Raw genomic sequence first — 22063 nt, 5'->3', positions numbered from 1 at the left:
TTTAAACCTTTTAAACATGCCTTGTGGCATATCTTTTTTTTTGCATTGAAGGTAGATTGAATGTAGTGTATCACAATCCTTTATTGTGTTAGTATTATCTGCCTCAATGAATTAATACAAGTGTTGCTTATATCAGTTTCACTAGAAAAGGTTAACATTATCTGCAGTGTGAATTGATCTGGTGCTAGGAAACCTAGAGGGTCAGTGGTTGACCTGTGCTCACTTCCTCGTTACGGTTCAACCAGGAAGCCCCCAATAATTGGCTTTAGTCTGTCCCAGTTTGTGTCTGTATCAGTGAATACTCATTTTGTTTTCATTTGATGGTTCTGTCTACTGAAAAGTAAGTTGTTCCAGTTTGTACAGTTGAAGTAATTATAAAGTTTGACTAAAACAATAGAACTACATAGTAACACTCATTGCTGTAACACCCACTTGTCATATATAATGTTTATGATACCTAAGTACTATAATTATAGTTATATTATATTACTATACACTAATACTTGAAATAAATTGGAATATATAACTAAATTATAACATTGTGTAAAATCTAATAGGGGTTCTGCCAGAGAAATTAATAGATATATTTGTATGACTTTATAGATAGATGACTGCTGTTAAAGATTTGTCAAAGCATGAACAGTTTATGCAGTGTCCAATTTCAAAACATTTCAAACCAATAACCAAGTAGGGACATTTATGGTCTGTTTTGTTGTTATTGCCTACCCTGAAATTATTTACTGGCAGAAAGCCTCACTAAAAGTACTGACATGGATGTGTTGTTCCTAGACTGTCCCAAGGCTTTTAATATAGCTGTTCTACCAAGTGGTGTTAAAACTCTTCTCATCATCTTGTTTATAAGTTGATTATTTTCAAACAATTTGGAGTTAGTTACATTTAATCATTTTAGCATTACATGTATCTGTACTGAAGATAATCTCGAATGTTTTAAACAATGGAGGATTCCATTTTAGTTGTAAGATTTTGTAAATATACTGAACTACTGTAAACCGTGAAAAAAATGTGTCGTTCGCGTCCAACCTTATGTCGCGAAATTAATACGCACACACTATTATCCAGTTTGAAGTGTGCTTAAAATGATGTCTCGATTTTTCTAGTAAACCATAAAGGAAAACACAAACAAAATACAGTCATAATTCAATTTATTCAAAGTTTTTTTAGAATATTCATTTTACAAAAGGTAACACAAATAAGTTAATAACTGGTAACTAACACTGATCAGAAACAAAAATATTCAGAAATAATTACTAGTAGTTGTTCCATTTCGCCAACTCATAAACATAAATCTTGAGCGTGTGAATACTAATGTTCGTTTACTTACGAATGTTTTGAATTTCTAACAGATACGTGTATTAGTAATTAAATTAGTCCAGCCTTTCTCCACCCTGTGGCAAAAACTTCACGTTTCCGCTTTATTTCATCAAACACAGAAACGATCCAGTTTGCGTGAATACATGTAGGTTTCATGGTGCTCAGTTTAAGACAAATGTTCACATTGTCTGGTGTCTTCCCACAATTCAACGCGGTTTCAACTTTTTGGGAATAATAGTCGGTGAACTTGGTTTTTAACAAGTCTTTGAATTCCTTATTTCCTGACAAGTCCAACGGTTGGAATTTGCCGGTACAACCAGCTGGCACAAACACAACCGGATCCAGTAGCATGTGGCCTTCAATTTTAGGATCACCGTTCATTTTCTGCAGATAGTGATACATGTTGCAACAACAAATTTCCAAGCACATTTGATAAACATTTTGTATTTAATTCATGTATATCAGTACTCTCGTTTCAGAAATGAAACTCAAAATCATGCAAAAATAACATGTTTATTGAACAAGCTAATATACACTGCGACTAATTTGTTTTGTTGTGAAATATTTTATTGAGAATAAAATTCACAAAAAGATTCACTCAACAGGCACAGCCTATACACGAGCTCTCCTTGATGGCGACTAATCGTTAATTGTTTTATGTAACTTCAATCGATGGTGACTAATCGTTTGTTGTTTTATCTACCAAAGGGTGTTAACAGGTAACAACTGAAGCTGTGAGTTGTGATTCTAATACAGGTGAGGTGGGTAGGGCCTAATCCCCTCTATAGACTACCAGGCACAATTGCTTGATGTAGTATAACAGAATATTGATTTACAGACAGTAACTTTATAACAATTGCAGTGAGCTGTCTTTATCCACTTGTTTTTTTTGAGCTGTCAACGGTCGTTCGCGAAATTTACACGTCGCGAACATGCGCTAAGGTATACATTAGCGAAAAAAACACGTCACAATATTAATACGGTTTACAGTATTCTCATAAGATCCAATCCAAATCACTTAGAATTTTTTATTGTAGTTAATATTTTGTCAGATAACTAAGTAAATGTTTTCAGAATATGTATTGTTTCATGAAAATGCATTCAGCTGTATGAAATCTGTATTATATGCATACTGTGAAATACATGTAATAGATTCATTATCGTACATTGAAATGCCCATAATTTTCTTATTTTTATTTACCCATCCTGATAGAATTTCCATGCAGAGGAGGACTATTTAGTACATGTAATTGCAGAATCACTATTAAAAAATTTAATGTACCTGTATGATTTAATCTCATTTACAATCAGGTGTACGTACACATGTATTTGAATCTCTTTACTTTGTGTTGGCCCATTTTTATCTAGTTTATCATTCTAATGTTACCTATTGCTGGTAATGACTAAAACCTGACATACAGTATTTACATAGTGTTGTCAGTAAAGTGTTACAGGTTGCACTATACCAATTAATTTCCGGCTGGGTCGAAGTTCGAGGTGTACCGAACTTTTGATAGAGAAGTTAACACCACAAGTCCTGTGATTGGTTATAAATGTGAGTGTGTTGGTTGTAAAAAAAAATAGTTTCATCTGGGCTAAACATGTATGCAATTTTATTTGATGTAGTACCACCGTGTCAAGTAGCCTTGTGCTTGGAACATGTATGGGGTACCTGTAAAAAAAAGTACTAAAATTTTGTGCGAAACTAGGGGTGTTGCAGAAACATCTGGTTATACAGAAAATGAGCCATGAAAGGTACCATTTTCTGCAGTTAATACTTTGAGGTAGGGGTTGTAGTACTGATATTTATGGGTCACAGTTTGGTTGATATATTGCATATAGTGTTTTTAAACACTAACGTTAACATGGTCGCCTATGGGATTTGAATTGGTATAGTCCAACCTATAGCACATATTCAGTGCATAATAAAAAAGATTATGGTTTTTGTGATTTAATTAAATTAAACTACACTATTTGATTAATTAGCCGTCACTCGGCCATGCAAGTTCACAATGACCTTGACCTTCACAATAATTACTGTACATAGCTCTGAATGGAGTTTGAACACAAATTAGCACTGAGGAAAAGTTGGTTTTGGCCTATAATTCATACTATACAGATTTGAATGTTCTTATTTACATGGTGTTTGACTTGCCATATACAACTGCTCTTAAATATGTTAATATATCTAGGCAGTCTGAACTTAGATTTTAATAGCAATTTATTTTTATATTAAAAATAACATGTGCCAATATTGGGATAATGTCTTTAACTTCTGTAAACATAGTTAATGTTTCATGTGTGTACTTCTGATAGCTTAACTTTTTAAAGACCTGGATTTTTATTGTCCTTTTGGCATATTTATAGGGTGCTAAGTCATATTTTAGACAAATTTGTAGTTTTAGGGGAAACATTTTTTTACTTTGAAGAAATCTTTTACCAAAGCCATAATTAAAATTGTGGTCACTATTGTGCCTTCTGTTCTCATTTATACATATCAATAAGCTTGTTAAACATATCTTTAGGTCTCCAGATCAAATCTTTTTTTTAAATAATCACTTAGTTTGCTCCCATGAAGTGTATTTTAAGTGTATACTAGATTTGGAACCAATTTTTCCAGATTTGATTATCTACCTTGGTGTAATTTGATGATTTATTTTATTGTTAATGCTGTATTATCCAATGTTAATAGCTAAATGATATGCTGGATTACAGATTGTAGGAATACATCCAATATACATATTGTATTGATCTGGATTAGAAAATAATGCAATAAAATAGATGTTCGGGTAATTATGTCACTTAAAAACAGGGTTTTTTTTTAGTAATGAATCAAAAATAAATATGCGAAAGCTGCATGCTAATTCCAGATATCACAAATATTTAAAACCTCCAACTACAGTAGGGTATACATAAAATATAGTCAGGAATATTGGTGGCTGCCAATGGTTTTGATGGTCCAATTTGAAAATCTGCATAGCTGATGGATTTGAAATTCCTGCACATGGTAACTTGAAGATGCCCACACTCAGCATACAGGATTTTCTTCCAACAGTGATGTGCAGGACATTAAGTCATTACTTCATACAGATGCAGTCATGTTGGTTTTTCCTTCCTCAGACATTGTATTTTTTTAATACTGATATTTCTTTGATGTGCCTATTGAGGTCTTCATAATCTAGGGGTCAGTCAAGTACATGTGTTTCAATGGAATAAGTTTAAGGAGTTAAGGTACTCTGAATAGCCATGCTGTATCTACACATATAGCTGAGCACACACACACATCTGACAATAAATATCTTCAGGAGTATTTTTTTTGTTTTAAATTATTTTTGCAAATATGACATATTGCATTTGTACAAAACTGTACAAAATACATGTGCTTTGTGAGGTGTACATTAAATTAGGTTGCACTGTAGAAACAACAGTTTCAGTGAGGTTGTCAGTTTATGTCAGAAGACACCAGATCCTGGTTGTCATAAAAACACATGATTCACCACCTTTTGAAACATGTATGTTATCAGTATAGGTTGCACTATACCAATTAATTTCCGGCTGGGTCGAAGTAGGTGTACCGAACTTTTGATAGAGAAGTTAACACCACAAGTCCTGTGATTGGTTATAAATGTGAGTGTGTTGGTTGTAAAAAAAAAAAAGTTTCATCTGGGCTAAAAATGTATGCAATTTTATTTGATGTAGTACCACCGTGTCAAGTAGCCTTGTGCTTGGAACATGTATGGGGTACCTGTAAAAAAAAGTACTAAAATTTTGTGCGAAACTAGGGGTGTTGCAGAAACATCTGGTTATACCGAAAATGAGCCATGAAAGGTACCATTTTCTGCAGTTAATACTATGAGGTAGGGGTTGTAGTACTGATATTTATGGGTCACAGTTTGGTTGATATATTGCATATAGTGTTTTTAAACACTAACGTTAACGTGGTCGCCTATGGGATTTGAATTGGTATAGTCCAACCTATATGTACATGTACCGATTCAGGCATTGACATGCTAATTGTTATCTATCTGGTATTCGCATACTATTTGTATATTAATTGAAACCAGTGATAACAGCTGTGGACTATAACCTGACAATACTTTTCTTTAGCTTTTCTTTTTTTTAACCATTATTATTAATATAAAAAGATTTTTGTTAAACATGTAACATACATAAACAATTATGTATGTTATTTAATTTATTTATTTTTATTTTATGTCTTACCTTTCATATACATTTTTAATGAGCTGTATCTATCTATATGCAAAGCACCTGCTGTGAACATTAATTTTTTTGCCAGTGAGAGACATGTACATGTATATCCTGAATTTAATTATAGGAAGTTATGTTAAAAAAAGAGAAAAGAATAAAGAATGTCATCACTGTTTTGTGTAATTTAAATAACTTGGATTGTTAAGTGTAGGTATAATTTACACGGTTTAAGCTGTCTTTCACCAAATCACCATATGCAATTTAAAGTTGAAATTGGCAAAAATATCTCATTACCAATTCGCCAAAAAGGTAATTTGAAAGGTGTGTGTCATTTATATACCTGTGTATACATGTAGCTATTTTTAAAAAATAATTCTGTATGACATGTACATGTACATAGTAGCTAAATGTGTACTGGATTTGGCGACAGGTTTTCGAATCAAATTTGCCAAATTCCTATTAATTTTTAGCATATACAACTTAAACTCTAAATGTAATATACTCTATTAATGATAGTATTCCATTGAATTGTCTTTTTGAATGTTACTGAAAAGCAAGTACATGTATGGTAATCATGAGGGAACATAAAAATTATATCCAAACAACAGGCAATACTTTTAAAACAAACATTTAATTTGTTTGTTATTACCTATGAGGCACAGCATAATGAAGTTCATATATATATATATATATATATATATATACACATACATACATACATATATATACATATACATATACATATACATATACATATACATATACATATATCATACGATTTCTGTCATATGTCATAATTAAAATGTATGTTCTCTTTGCATTAATTGAAATTTAACGAATGGTTATCACTAAAGCACATCTTTCTGATTTGCTAATATGAGATTTCACAGGGACCAGTTTCTTCATTCGTTAATTTTTACTACAAGATAGTGTAAACTGATTTTCGGCTGTTAAACTTTACAACATGCCATGATAATGAAAAAACAATTGTTTTAAAATTAGTTTAATATTAAAGCATAATTTATAATGTCCCACCCACTGAACCAATGCAGATACATGCATGTATCAGGACATTAGCATGTCCAGATCATAAACGATTACTCTCATGTGACAGCAGAAACACAGGGCAATCTGGTACCTCATTTGCAATTGATCAGTGGCACTGTGCCATGAAATCACTGGGTCTGCACTTGTTTGATATTTAAAATCTGTGTTCGCTCCATTGCCTGTCTCACAGTCACACACACAATCTCAGGGCTCGAAGTTATGGCTGGCACCAACAGCAGTTGCCGTCATCAGATAAAAATTGTTGTAGGTAGTACATCAATGCGACACTTTTGTCGGCAAAATGTCTATACCTGGTGTATATTATCGGCCAATATTTAACATTTGCACATTTGAAATATGTCTGCATACAGCTAAATAACCTTTCAGTCATATTTATTTACTGCAGATGTCGCTTTAAGCTAAAAATTACTGTGGGAGACTAATTCTCAAGTTTGAGCCCTGCGGTCTCTATAGCTATGAACACACCCAATTCAGAATTTGTCCACTCTATAAAAAAAAAAATCTTGAGTTCGTACATGAGGGAATTTTTATCCACAATCAAAACCCGTGATTGCAAGCCATATTATGTCTCCATCACTTGACTCAGAATTGAGAATAAGCTTCCCGAGTGCAGCTGAATTGTTGAACAATAATATTTACAGGCTTTCTGCCAGAAAATAATTTGAGGGTCCGACATAAAAACAAAACAGACCATAAGTGGTTATGAGTTTAAATATTTTGAAATAGGTCATGCTTTGACAAATTTTAAACAGCAGGTCTGTTACTAATAAATAATAAGTACTGACGTCACTATGATTTACTGTTTCCTTGTTACTATTAGTACATATTTAAATAATGCAATTAGGTTTCATCAAAACTTCATACATATTGTGCATTTGTTTGCTTGTTGCAATGATTTATTTAGCAGGACAATTCTATGGTAATAAATATAATATTATATTTGTGTCCGTGACAGACAATTTTTACGACACTTGGTCCTAAATTGTAAACTGATGGCGAGTGTGTTCTGTATTGTGATTGGTTAATTACCGAGTACATTCTTTTTCTGGGATCAAATGAAAATAACACCCTGAAAGCTAATAACATGAATTAGAAAGTGACGTCATTAGCAATTGGAACAGGCCAAGTTGACGGTTCAAGGGTCTACAGTTAGATTGTAGCCAGGTATTTTTTTTCAAGAAATACCAAATATACAGTTACAAATGTAGTTCTGTAGAAAAACGTTTCAGTTTACAATGGACATAACTATATGGAGGTTTTAGATTTGTGGGTGTTATTGTCTATTTGATGCCCACAAATGCTTAATTTTTAACCTCAGGCTAACACCTTTGGTCAAAAATGACATTTATGGGATTAAATAAACAATAACACCTGCAAATCTAAAAACTATATGGTTGTCTCCTAATTATCACATTATCACAAAATTGACTACTCCCTTCCGCGGGTACAGTAAACAATTCATGTTTGATATTTGGCCTTTACTTACTTTGTTGGGTAGGATCTAGCTCAGTTGAAATGCTTGGGTTGTAGGATCGAATCACCTCTGCAGACCCATTGTACACTGTACCTTTTTCCTGTCTTGGTATAAATATAAAATATTGTGTGGCAGCAGATTTGTGATCTTCAGTTATAGTTTACATACATACGTGTTACATTCATGTGAACTATAAATTGCAACATAGGATTGATTGGTGTGATTTCAGAGAACCAGTTGACGGCAATGACACTGATAATGATGTGTTTCGAAGTGGCTCCGAATCTCCGCAATTCACTCTTCCTGTAACACTAGACCCGAAGTACCGCCGTGCCACAGTCAGTGGTGGATCTCCAATCCTTGAGCGACCGTCCCTGGTTATAGAAGACCTTGATCCACCACGCCCCAAGTCACAGGCTGTGAACACTGCCGAGAAGGAGGCAGTGTTTGCCTCGCTAGTGACTACTGACAATGCTCTAGCTGCAGCCGTACAGAGGAGGGAGAAGAGCGCGTTTTCTGGTACAGAGGGTGTGAAGATAGAGATTACTCCACTACCTGCCAGTGAAGACACTCCAGTGAATACCACGCTGGTGATCACCTCGTCAGAAAGCACCACTCCGACAAACACCATACCTACAAGCACAACACCACTAGCAAGCACTGTCTGCAGTAAAGTCACTCCAGATATAGTTGAAGGTAAATAGTTTTTGTTTCATAATTAGATTTTTATTCTTTTGAAGATAGAAATGTCTTTGTTTTATTGAATAAGTTTAAATTCTTTTGATGCAGACAGTTGCATCAGTCTTTTACTACAGGTGTGTTAACATCTGAAACTTGTGTCTCTTGCAGAGATGTGTGCCAAACGCACCGTTTTTATCCGCCACTCTACCAGTCCAGTGGTTCCTCTATCCATTCCAGGCCTAGTGCTTATAAAACATTTAGAGTCTAGACTCGAGACTCTAGTCTGAGACAGTAATTCCATAACAACACCATACAAATTGTATGTGTGTGACATCATTAGAGATTGAGTCTGGACTCTAAAAGTTTTATATAAGCACGGGCCCAGGGCTAGCTGTTATGCAGCTTTAAAGTCACACAAACTGCCAGTTGATAATGTGATTTAAAAAGTGGCAAACTTCAATAAAAAAAACTGAGTTCAATGCAAGTTTGAGACATGATTGCATGTATGTTACAAATGTACTTCACTTAACTGTAGGTTTTCACTGATAACACTCACATGAACTGACTTCCTGTTACCTAAGATTTTAAAGTGTTGTCTCCTGTTTTGGCCTATCTAAATGGGCTATTTTCACAAAAAAGGTCAAATAACAGTAAAGACATTGCCACTCCAATATTTTCCACAAAACAGCATATAATGTAAATAAACAGAGATGGACATAAAAAGCATCATGACTAGATGCACTGGATATGAAATTTGGCCATGTAGATGCATTAGAAAAGCTTGTGGTTAAAATTATATACCGGTACCCAAAATGTCCACTCCGTTATTGTGTACAAAAGCACATGTTATCATTATGGAATAGCAAAACTCCCTAAAATACTAAGTGTTTGCCTTTAAACTGCAAAATGTAACACTGTAAGTAAATCACTCAAAAATACATAAGTTTCTTAAATTTCAATTTAAAATATTAAAATAAAACTACACTGCACACAACTTTAAGTTGCGCGTTTTATTTTTCATTTTATTGTCTTTGCTGTATATATTATCTACAAAAAGGACCAAACATTTTGTTAGTCTGAAAGTTATCCACTAGATGGCACTGTCACATCTAGGTCAAGATTACATGTAGATCAACATGTTAAGTACATGAATACTAGCTGGGTATCTTTATAGGCAAGTTATTTTTAATTCTTGAAAAAAACTTTTTGAATGTCACACTTATTGTCTGTCTTTACCGTTAGTTTAATCTAGTATCTTGGAAGCATGAGAAACCTATCATTTATATATTTTCATTCATTAAATCTGTTTTTAAAAGCCATTTGTGTGATTGCTTACTGACGTACATTACAGAGCATGAGAAACCTATCATTTATATTTTTTCATTCAGTAAATCTGTTTTTAAAAGCCATTTGTGTGATTGCTTACTGAAGTACATTACAGATGGCACAAATACCATGTCATGTGTCTTTACCGTTATAATTTTTGTCTTTACTGTTATCTGTTGAATAATGGAAAAGACAGATTTGACACTTTTCACAATCATCCAGTCTAGCATTACATCTTACATATGCCTGTAATAGTAACAATTATAGAATCTGATATCTATATGTACATTTATAAAAGTATTTACCATTATTAATTTTCTGTGCTATTAATAAATTAACGGTAAAGACAATTGTTTACTATTATGCCTTATGATTAAGGGTAAAACAGAAGCACGAAAATATTTTTATGTAAATTTAAAAACATTATACATCTCTAGTTTTGCTACTTAAAATTATGCACCACTGAACATATCTGCTTTAGATTTTATTATAGAAACATGAAAAAGAACATTTTATATTTTAAGAAATTCTTTACCGTTATTTGCCCCTGTTTTTGAAAAGAGCCCAAATGTGTTTGGTTCCTTCTGTATTACCTCAATATTTTACCATAAAAAAACAAACTTTGGTTTTAGATTTAGCCCTTTAAATCTTTGTGTGTGTTTTTTTCTCTATTACTCAGACACGAAACTATCTGAACAGAAGGGCTTGGAATTCCGCGTGACGAAGCCAACACCTCACATCCTGGAGAACCCGTACCAAGAGGCGGAACATCCGTGGTCGTCTAATGAAGGCGTGATCCGCGTGGTGGCCACCGACGTCAACAAGGACCAGCCTCATCTGAGAACCATCAAGCGGATCGACTCGTCATACCATGAACAGGTGAACACGCCATTACAGCCAGGGTTCCTCACAGAGGGTACGAAGGGGAAAATTACATACCAGAAAATATTGAAAATTAATGGATACATTTTTGTAATTTTGTTTGAAAGATTGTAATAAAAATTGAAATATTTGTCAAAGTCCATGAAATGTGCTATCCATTTTGAAGACATTTCAAACGCATAAACACTTATATCTTGGGGCACAGGTGATGTTTTTGTTTTTATTACGTGCCCTCAAATTGTTTTCTGCCAAATTGTTTTCTGCCAGAAAGCCTGACATCATACACTTAACACTTAGTTATTTTAACTAATGCTTGTAATATCCAGTTACAGTTCAAGTGTGCAATAATAGCAAGATTAGGTGAATATATCATACACATCTTATTAACGTTTTTTTTTCCAACTTGTATCCAGTTATGTGATAACATTAACTTGTGAACAGACTACTACACCAGATACTTACAGGTATTATAAAAGGTTAGCTTCATAATAAAATAAGTTTGAACTATGAGCTACATGGTTTAACTCTGGTTTACTGTATACTTTGTAACAAGTGTTATTGCTACTTTTGCTTTTATGTAAGCATCACAAATCATCTTACAAAATACTAAATGATATTTGCAAAAATGGATGACATTGTTATTCATTACATGACATAATTTGTGATCGTTTTCAGTATGTCATTACACAGCTGTCGTCGGGGGTAACCCTCACAAATTATGTCACTATCTGAGGATCATTATTCATTTTAGCTAAAAAGCAATTTAATGCAGGACTTTTAATAATGTTTTTGACATGAAAACACTTAATTTCATCTCATGATATTTGATTGCAACATCATGGGCACACATCTGGATAATCTCAGCTGAAAAAAAGAATGTTAGTTTAATGTTAAAGTTTGTTTTGTTGAACGACACCACTAGAACACATGGATTAATTATCATCAGCTATTGGATATATCAAACATTTGGTAATTCTGACTTGTAGTCATCAGAGGAAACCTGCTACATTTTTTCATTAGCAGCAAGGGATCTTTTATATACACTTTCCCACAGGCAGGAAAGCACATACCACGGCCTTTGACCAGTTCTGGCACTCTGTTTGGAATGAGAGAAAAACTATCAGTTGAATGGATCCACCAAGGTGATTCAATCATGCAACACAAACACCTCAGGCGAGTGCTCAACCGACTGATCTAAGCCCACCTGTTTGTTTAATGACACCTCGGGTGGGATGTAGCCCAGTATTAAAGTGCTCAACCAACTGATCTAAAGCCCACCTGTTTGTTTAATGACACCTCGGGTGGGATGTAACCCAGTATTAAAGCGCTCAACCGACGATCTAAAGCCCACCTGTTTGTTAATGACACCTCGGGTGGGATGTAGCCCAGTATTAAAGCGCTCAGCCGACTGATCTAAAGCCCACCTGTTTGTTCAGTGACACCTCGGGTGGGATGTAACCCAGTATTAAAGCGCTCAACCGACTGATCTAAAGCCCACCTGTTTGTTTAATGACACCTCGGGTGGGATGTAACTCAGTATTAAAGCGCTCGGCTGATGTGTTTGGTTTGGGATTGTTCTCCATCGGTGGGCCCATTGGGCTATTTCTCGTTCCAGCCACTACACCACGACTGGTATATCAATGGCCATGGTATGTGCTATCCTGTCTGTGGGGTGGTGCATATAAAAGATTCCTTGCTACTAGTGGGAAAATGCAGCAGGTTTCCTCTCAAAGACAGGGCTTCTAGAATTTTTATAAAATCCATTAGCCATGGGATCATCGATTTTAAAAAGGTACTAGCCACGATTAAAAGTTCACTAGCCGTACTTTACTTTAAGTTAATACAATTTTATTAAATAATAGTAAAAATTTGGATGTCACCTAAAGAGAGAGATACAGCTTAAAAACACTAACATTGGGGGGCGGGGGTGGAGGGCAGGATATTAATATTTACAAAATAGACTTACATGTAACTGCAACATTTGACTGCAAAAAATTCACTAGCCATCGGGCATGGCAATAGTAGTTATTTGCTAGCTCAACATCGAATATAACTAGCCATAATCTAGAAGTCCTGTAAGACTATGACAAAATGCCTAAATGTTTAACATACAATAGCCGATGATTTATAAATCAATGTGCTCTAGTGGTGTTGTCAAACAAAACAAACTCTTAATGACACCTCAGCTCATTCTATAGTCACGCTACATGTATTTGTTATCTGACATTGGTGTGTAACATGTGGTCTGGACTTTGAGAAGAAATGTGTTGCCAATTCGTAGACTAGATGTAACTTTTTGTGTACTTTTATTTCTATTTTTGTTATTTTCAGACTAAACAGAAGGAAAAACAGGAAGAAAATTCTAAGCAGGACAAAAAGCATGTTGGCTTCTCAGAGGACACGAAGGAAAACGAGAAAGAAGCAAACACAAGGTAGGTCCTTTCTCCTGTACACTAATATTAGATTATGGGTCACATTCAACTCCTGCAATTGCCCATGGAAATCAGCAATGCCATGGAGATTGCCATAAAGATTGCCGTGGAATTTTTAATTCTCCACAGCACTTTTTTGCCTTTTTTTAATGCCATGTTTTTTTTTGCCATGAACATTTTCATAATTGCAGGGGACGGGATCAAATTCCTGATCTGCCTTCTTGTTTTAAATTTCATCTTCCTTATCAGAAATGTTTTTAAAATTGCTGAATGTTGAAATTTTACAAATAAAACCCCAGTTTATTATGTAGTGAATTGATTGTAAATTGTCATTTTGATATGTTGATTATTTTAAAACTAGTGCATGGTATGATAAGTAAGGACAAGCTACTCTTCATCTAATGTGTATACTAAAAATAATGGTGAACTAGCCCACTATCTTCAACCACATTCTTAAGTTGTTTTTTTCTTGGATAAAACACATTTCCTTACGAGCACTGCAATTTCCTTCCCCAACTACAACCCTTTGGGAAGGTCTCTCCGAGGAATATGACATTGGGCATGCAGACACAGTCACCAGAGCTTAAAACAGAACAACGGTTCTCCTGAAATATTGTGCCCTGTAATATAGTAGATTTGGAGTAGGTTCTCATTGGTATACCTTTTTTTTAATGTTTTTAACACATGCTGTTTTAAAAGTAAGCCATGTATCAAAATCAAAATTTTACCATGTCAATACACAAGATAAACTAATTTTGTGCAAACTTTCTATGTCCTAAATTATGTTTTTCACAATACAACTTTAAAATATATTTAATTAGCAGTTGTTATATTTGCAGCGTTATTTATTTATTTATTTTTATTAAATATTTTTTTAATTACGTTTTCTTTAAATAAATTCAAACAAGTGTCACATCATCCCTAAACAGAAAACATTATGTCACAGCCTAAAGTTAACTGTGATGTCATAATCATATTATTAATAAGTACGACATCACACTCCCAATCCATTATAACAAATTGTGATAAAATTTAATTCAATATAATTAAATTCATTGTACCCCTTTTATCTATTGCAAAATTAAATTAGTTCAAATTTTAGCTTTAAACTTTATTAATTAGCAGAGTTGTTATTTTTGCAGTTTTACTCACATTATTGTGGGAGGAGTTGTTCAAAAGATCCCAGCTGAGAAGGTGGACAAACCAGACGTAAGTTTTATTATATCTCTTGCTGAGTTACACTTGTACAAACAAACTAGACGTGAGTTTTATTATATCTCTTGCTGAGTTACACATATACAAACAAACTAGACTTACGTTTTATTATATCTCTTGCTGAGTTACACATATACAAACAAACTAGACATGAGTTTTATTATATCTTGCTGAGTTACACTTGTACAAACAAACTAGACGTGAGTTTTATTATATCTCTTGCTGAGTTACACATATACAAACAAACTAGACTTACGTTTTATTATATCTCTTGCTGAGTTACACATGTACAAACAAACTAGACTTACGTTTTATTATATCTCTTGCTGAGTTACACATGTACAAACAAACTAGACACAAGTTTTATAATATCTTTCTGAGATACACATGTACAAACAAACTAGATGCAAGTTTTATTATATCTCTTTCTGAGTTATACATTTACAAACAAACTAGATGCAAGTTTTATTATATCTCTTTCTGAGTTACACATGTACAATCAAACTAAATGCAAGTTTTATTACATCTCTTGCTGAGTTACACATGTACAAACTAGACATGAGTTTTATTATATCTCTTGCTGAGTTACACGTGTACAAACAAACTAGACGTGAGTTTTATTATATCTCTTGTTGAGTTAAACATGTACAAACAAACTAGACGCAAGTTTTATTATAGCTCTTTCTGAGTTACACATGTACAAACAAACTAGATGCAAGTTTTAGTATATCTTGCTGAGATACACATGTACAAACAAACTAGATGCAAGTTTTATTATATCTCTTTCTGAGTTATACATTTACAAACAAACTAGATGCAAGTTTTATTATATCTCTTTCTGAGTTACACATGTACAATCAAACTAAATGCAAGTTTTATTACATCTCTTGCTGAGTTACACATGTACAAACTAGACATGAGTTTTATTATATCTCTTGCTGAGTTACACGTGTACAAACAAACTAGACGTGAATTTTATTATATCTCTTGTTGAGTTAAACATGTACAAACAAACTAGACGCAAGTTTTATTATAGCTCTTTCTGAGTTACACATGTACAAACAAACTAGATGCAAGTTTTAGTATATCTTGCTGAGCGATACATATACATGTACAAACAAACTAGACGTGAGTTTTATTATATATCTTGCTGAGTTACACATACAAACAAACTAGATATAAGTTTTATTATATCTTGCTGAGTTAGACTTGTACAAACAAACTAGACATGAGTTTTATTATATATCTTGCTGAGTTACACATGTACAAACAAACTAGATGTAAGTTTTATTATATCTCTTGCTGAGTTACACATGTACAAACAAACTAGACATAAGTTTTATTATATCTCTTTCTGAGTTACACATGTACAAACAAACTAGACGTGAGTTTTATTATATATCTTGCTGAGTTACACATGTACAAACAAACTAGACACAAACAAACTAGACATGAGTTTTATCATATCTCTTGCTGAGTTACACATATACAAACAAACTAGATATAAGTTTTATTATATCTTGCTGAGTTACACTTGTACAAACAAACTAGACATGAGTTTTATTATATCTCTTGCTGAGTTACACATATACAAACAAACTAGACGTAAGTTTTGTTATATATCTTGCTGAGTTATACATGTAAAAACAAACTAGATGTAAGTTTTATTATATCTTGCTGAGTTACACTTGTACAAACAAACTAGACATGAGTTTTATTATATCTCTTGCTGAGTTACACATATACAAACAAACTAGACGTAAGTTTTGTTATATATCTTGCTGAGTTATACATGTAAAAACAAACTAGATGTAAGTTTTATTATATCTTGCTGAGTTACACTTGTACAAACAAACTAGACATGAGTTTTATTATATCTCTTGCTGAGTTACACATGTACAAACAAACTAGACGTAAGTTTTATTATATCTCTTGGAGAGTTGCACATGTACAACCAAACTAGATGGGCAGAATTTATGAAGCCTGTTTTTCTTAAATGCAGGTGTTTAAGCATTGTGAATGAATGTAGTTACACGCTTTGTAAATTCGGCCAATCACTGGATTAATTAACTGAATAATATTTTATGTGATTGTAGTCTTTATGAGTCTTAGTGTTTGTTTTTCTTTTCAGTCTCCAGTAACTGTTCAAAGAAGACACAAGTCAGGAAGTCGGCAACTCAGTAAGATCCTTTCAGCTGACAGTTTTATTTAGTCTACACTATTTCTCGCATACATGTATATTCACCAAACTGTAGACAAATTATTTTGACCCCTAGTGTGACACACATGTCATTTCAGATCGTCGTGTTTCTTGTAAGGATCTTGGGAGTGGGGACTGTGAGGGATGGCTGTACAAACGGAAATTGAACCACCGGGGCCCACTAACCAAGCACTGGGAGAAGAGATGGTGTGTGCTGAAAAATCACAACCTTTTCTACTTCAAGAATCAAGATGTGAGTAGCTCACCAGATTATTATTAATTAAGTCTTTGTTATTTTAATGTTTAGACATTAACATGAGAACCATATGTGACATTTTACTTGAATAAGAGTCACCCTACACGTGCCAGTGCTTTAAAGGGAAATCTTACTATCACGTGAAGCGCCACTATATCGAGCTGCGGTAGAATCATTGACTAGCAGAGCGACAGTGGTGTGACGTTACCACTGATGCATACATAGTGACGTAACAAAATACCATCTGTTTATAGGCTATAACCATAGTCTGTTTTTAGTTTTTAAAACATGTTTTTCACCCCCGAACCCAGCCCAACACACACCAATGATGGACTTTTTGATTGTAAGTAAAGTTACTTGTATTGTTGTTGTGGTTTTTAAGAACATCACTAAACAGTCCTATGAAGCTGTTCTTAAAAGAAAAGTGCACAAAACATGTTTGGAGGAATTTTAATGATTTTTTTTACCTATTTATGGTGTATTTCAAGCTCTAACTGTAGAACATTTTCACCGGTAACAGTATATTTTTAATATCTCATATTGATTTACTCACCCATCTTTACTATCTAGTATGCAAAAATTAAAAAGGTGTAACGTCTTTTATATATGTGTATTCCATTGTAAGGTAAATAGTAAATGTTTAAAAGGTTAACTTTTTTCTTCAGTTCCATTGTATTTAAAACTCTGTTTTAATACCAAAGATATCTGCGTCTGCTGAATTTCATTTTAACCAATAAAACTAATTTTCTCTTTGTTGTATTATAGAAAAGTGTAAATTTTGTATCATTAATGGATATAAAACATGAATGATTTGATCAGACATGGGCAAAAAAGAAACATCATAGTGATTTGATACACCAATTCACTTTATGGCCCGTGGATAAAATATTTGTCCAGTGACCTATGTTTTGGTTGCTTGGTTGTTTGTTAGTTTTTGTTTGTTTGTTTGATTTTTTTGTTGTTGTGGGGTTTTTTGGGGGGTGGGGGGGTTGGGACGTTCCAGTAATATAAGTATATCTTTATAATATGTGAAAATTTGAAGGTCTAATGACTTAAATTTTGACTGATAATCAGATTTCTCCATAAGCACAGTGGGGGGGGGGGGGGGGGGGGGGGGGGGGGGGGGGAATCTCCATCATAACTGTTATTATTATTTTATTTATTTTATAAAAATTATTTATTATTACTGTAACAGTGTATTATTATTTTTTAGTGCTAAGCCTGTAATTGAGAGTTGCAGATGGTGTTTCTTACAAAGAAAACAAAAAATCTATATTAGTAGAGTCAAAATAAACTGAACCTGTCCTGAAATGGTGTTTTGTTTTCTAGGAATTGAAAGCTGAAGGTGTGATTCATCTCCCAGCCTTCCAGGTTTCCCCAGCTCCTGATATTAAAACAAAGAAATTGTAAGCAGTGTTTTAAATATTAAACGTCCATAATTATTATTAGCAATTTTCACTTTCTGTGGGTGGGGTTGTAAATACCAACATAAGTACACTACAATAACTTGGTGGTTATATATAAGCAATTTTTCTTTGTTTATTTGCAGTAACCTATATCTTATATTAACGTCTACAATGCAATACTTTTAAAACAATTATTTTTTAAATGATAAATACCCCAATTTAGTTAAACTGTAATGAATAAAACAAAAATACATAACAACTATCATGATTATGTTTCTTAATTTTGACAAAGGGGATTATTTGAGTGTTAGGTAATGGTTGTTTTAGTGGTTGTTTGGGTACGTCTGTCCATGCATTCCAACCTGAATCGTAAAACTTCATAGAAAGAAAAAGTATAGCTTTGTTTTCAGATCAACAATGATGGTCAAGATAATTTGTGTTAATCCATACCATTTATCAGATTAAAACTCAAACTTCTTTCCTGAGATCTTGTTTAGTATTATCTCACCTTTACAAAGGAAAACGGCTAGATATTAATTTAATGTATTACTTTTCCAGTATTGGAATTTAACTCAACGTTAAGGTTTCACATACTTTACAAAAAACATGTAAATTATAGTGGGAGTGTATGGAGTTTCCACTTTGCACTAGTCTGATTTTAGTGTCCATTAAACCAGATAAATTATAGTTGGTCATAAAGCTGTCATTCGGGAGTCACATGCCTAAACAAAATGAACATTACTGAATGCGGTATCATGACTATCTAAATGTGCTAATACATGGGTTATTTCCTGGATAGTAATCCAAATGTAGGCATCTCAAAGGTATACATGTACTTCACGATACACGGAGAAGAGTTAAGGACATAGAATATCAGGTTTATACTGTGGATGCAAGTATGAAGAATTCCCAGTCAGCCTGAACAAGAAAAAGGCCGATACTCTATGTCATCAACTGGTTATTATCCTATAATGCATCTAAAATTGAGGAATAATTCTAGTATTTTGTTTTATGATTAAGCACATTAACTGTTTTATGGGATCTCTATTGATTAATAAGCAGTGACTATTTTGTGACTTGCACCAGTTTATCACCTTGCTTTAATCTGTCATCATCATCTGTTTACACAGACAGTAACAGAATAAAATATAATAAACTAAAGCATAATATATTGGTTATCACACTTTTCGTGACACACACCCCCCCCCCCCCCCCCCCCCAAAACAACAACAACCCCAAAACCAACAAAAAAAAAAAAAAACCTACATTTTATTGGGATTATTTTAAATATGGATTTGTCTAACATCACGCACTGTATAAATAATGGCTTTTAAGAGTTGTTTGGGTAACAGCAAAGAACCTGTTGTTTTCAAAGTGGCCTTGGTAATGTGTCTTGGAGGTGTTTTAAATTGTTATAAATTTTATTTACTGCTTCTATAGTGAACATGGGTAAGTATAGATAAATAGTTGTTTAGTAACATTTGGGTTTTTTTATTATTAACTTTCTAAGAATTAACTACTTCATCCAGGTGACGCTTATATTATAACCAACATTTTTTTTGTCAGAGGGCTTATGTTTTACCCCCAGTTTGACTCTTGTTGAATATTAATGTCTTAAAATTAAAATAATATTAACTGAGATTTTTCTCTATTTACTTATAAGTTGAGGCCACCTCAAGTTGAATCTTTCTTTTTTTAATCCACTTTATTTAATCTTCTGCGTAAATGTTCCATTATTAATCAGTATTAAAAATGTTTAGCAGAGTGCATGCATTTGTTGTATTTTATCACTGAATGTTGTTTAAAAAATCACTTACGTTTGTATTTGATGAAACCCTCGCACCATTTGTCATGTATGGCATTTCACTTACCATTAAATAAATTCCTTATTGAGGTTTATTAACTGTCCAAAAGTTTTAAAATATTTGTTTTGTTTTGTGTAACAGATACTGCATGCACAAATAACTTGTCTTTTGTTTTTTTTAATGTATTTTAATTACTTTTATTACTCCAGTAGACACTCATGACTGGGGAAATAAAAATTATAATTTCTCACTGAGAAATTATTATAGATTGGGGTAACAAACAATATTAGCTGATTTGGTGTGTACAGACCAATGACCTTCTCGGTACTAAATATGACATCACCATTTGGCAAACATACAAATGACATCTTGTAGTTTAAAGTTTGCATTTATGTTTCTGTCTTGTTTGTTAAATTTTGTAATAAAAATGATATTTTCATACAAACGTTATAAAGTTTGTTTTGTTTAAAAACACCATTAAAGCACATTCATTATATAATCATCAGCTATTGAATGTCAAACATTTGGTCATTTTGACATAGTCTTAGAGGAAATCTGTTACATATTTTAATAGCAGTAAGGGATTTTTATAATATGTACTTTCTTACAGACACAACAGCACAAACCACAGCCTTTGATATACATCTACTGGTTAGGATGGGGGGGGGGGGGGGGGGGGGAACCTGACCAGAGAATGTGTTTCCCAAGGAAACAAGTTCCCTCTACCACTGAGCTAGATCAGTGGATTATATATGTTTTAACACAATAAATAGACCTTTGGTTTGTGTAAATTATCTGTGAATGTGAATAAAACCTAACTTTTAAAAATACTCAGAGCAGTGTGTAATGTGGTTTATTTTAATTCTATATACAATTCAGTTATGGATATCGAAAACAACGAAAGGGTTTTCAAGAGAGAGAAAATAGTAATAAATAGAATAGCTAACACTAAAGCTCATAAAATTATTTCACTCAGGACATAAATTTGATAATAACTAGTAACTTGTTTATTATCCTCCATGTATTGACAGAAGTGAGACAGAATAGGTTTGACTTTTTAGATGTGCCTTAAAATAAAGCTTTGAATCTAACATATTACCGCCATCTTAATATTTGATTATTTTGTCTTCTGCATATCATATTTGAAAATTGTTAATAGTATTATTATATAAATTGATTTTGATTTTGAAAGTATCAATGTGAGATCTATTTTAAAACGTTAAAGTGTAATCCTAAAACAACGTGAAATACCTTTTTACTACTATTACTACACCATGTACTCTTAAGTTTGACTGAGGAGGGGGTGTCTCTTCATTTGGAGTTAAAATACAAGTTACACAATAAAGTAGCGTGTTCACTTGTGTGTATGCCGTGCGGACGTGGATGCGGACAGGTTTTGTGTGTGTCCATTTACATGTATGTGGCTACCAGTACGGTTTTGAATCCACTTAGTTTTAGGACACATTTCCACACCTTCTGCTACATACTCCGATAAAAATATATTTGCATCCGTACGCCAGACGGCACTCTGCACCATCCAATAGGACAGTCCTGTGCTATATCATTGTGTGGGATTTTTCCCGTGTTCGCATACACACAAATGGACACACAACTTGAATAGGTGGATATAAGTAATATACCACTGACACTATAAATTTATACTTATTTATTTTTAAGTTCCAGATGTTTTAAAGAAAGTATATTTTGATATGATCATTCCACTATTTCTGTTTTCACTTTCCTATCAATAACACCAATTACAAATAACAGGTCATGA

General features: G+C 33.3%; 1 protein-coding gene across 3 annotated transcripts in view; it reads left to right on the top strand.

The window, feature by feature from the left end:
- LOC121370691 (connector enhancer of kinase suppressor of ras 2-like) overlaps positions 1–22063 on the top strand; it is a 57773-nt gene that overhangs the window by 25723 nt on the left and 9987 nt on the right. For 2 of the 3 annotated variants that reach the window (XM_041496099.1, XM_041496097.1), the window contains exons 9-16: positions 8313–8779; positions 10770–10969; positions 13304–13404; positions 14547–14613; positions 16751–16799; positions 16918–17072; positions 18405–18481; positions 19922–19930. In XM_041496099.1, coding sequence (XP_041352033.1) covers positions 8313–8779; positions 10770–10969; positions 13304–13404; positions 14547–14613; positions 16751–16799; positions 16918–17072; positions 18405–18481; positions 19922–19930 — 1125 coding nt within the window. The remainder of the gene's footprint in view (positions 1–8312; positions 8780–10769; positions 10970–13303; positions 13405–14546; positions 14614–16750; positions 16800–16917; positions 17073–18404; positions 18482–19921; positions 19931–22063) is intronic. The other variant, XM_041496098.1, reaches the window with a different exon arrangement.

This window comes from Gigantopelta aegis, chromosome 4 (genome assembly GCF_016097555.1).
Source record: "Gigantopelta aegis isolate Gae_Host chromosome 4, Gae_host_genome, whole genome shotgun sequence".
Classification (NCBI taxonomy): Eukaryota; Metazoa; Mollusca; class Gastropoda; order Neomphalida; family Peltospiridae; genus Gigantopelta; species Gigantopelta aegis.
The sequence above is the reverse complement of the archived record's forward strand: the minus strand, read 5'-3'. Positions and strand labels throughout refer to the sequence as shown.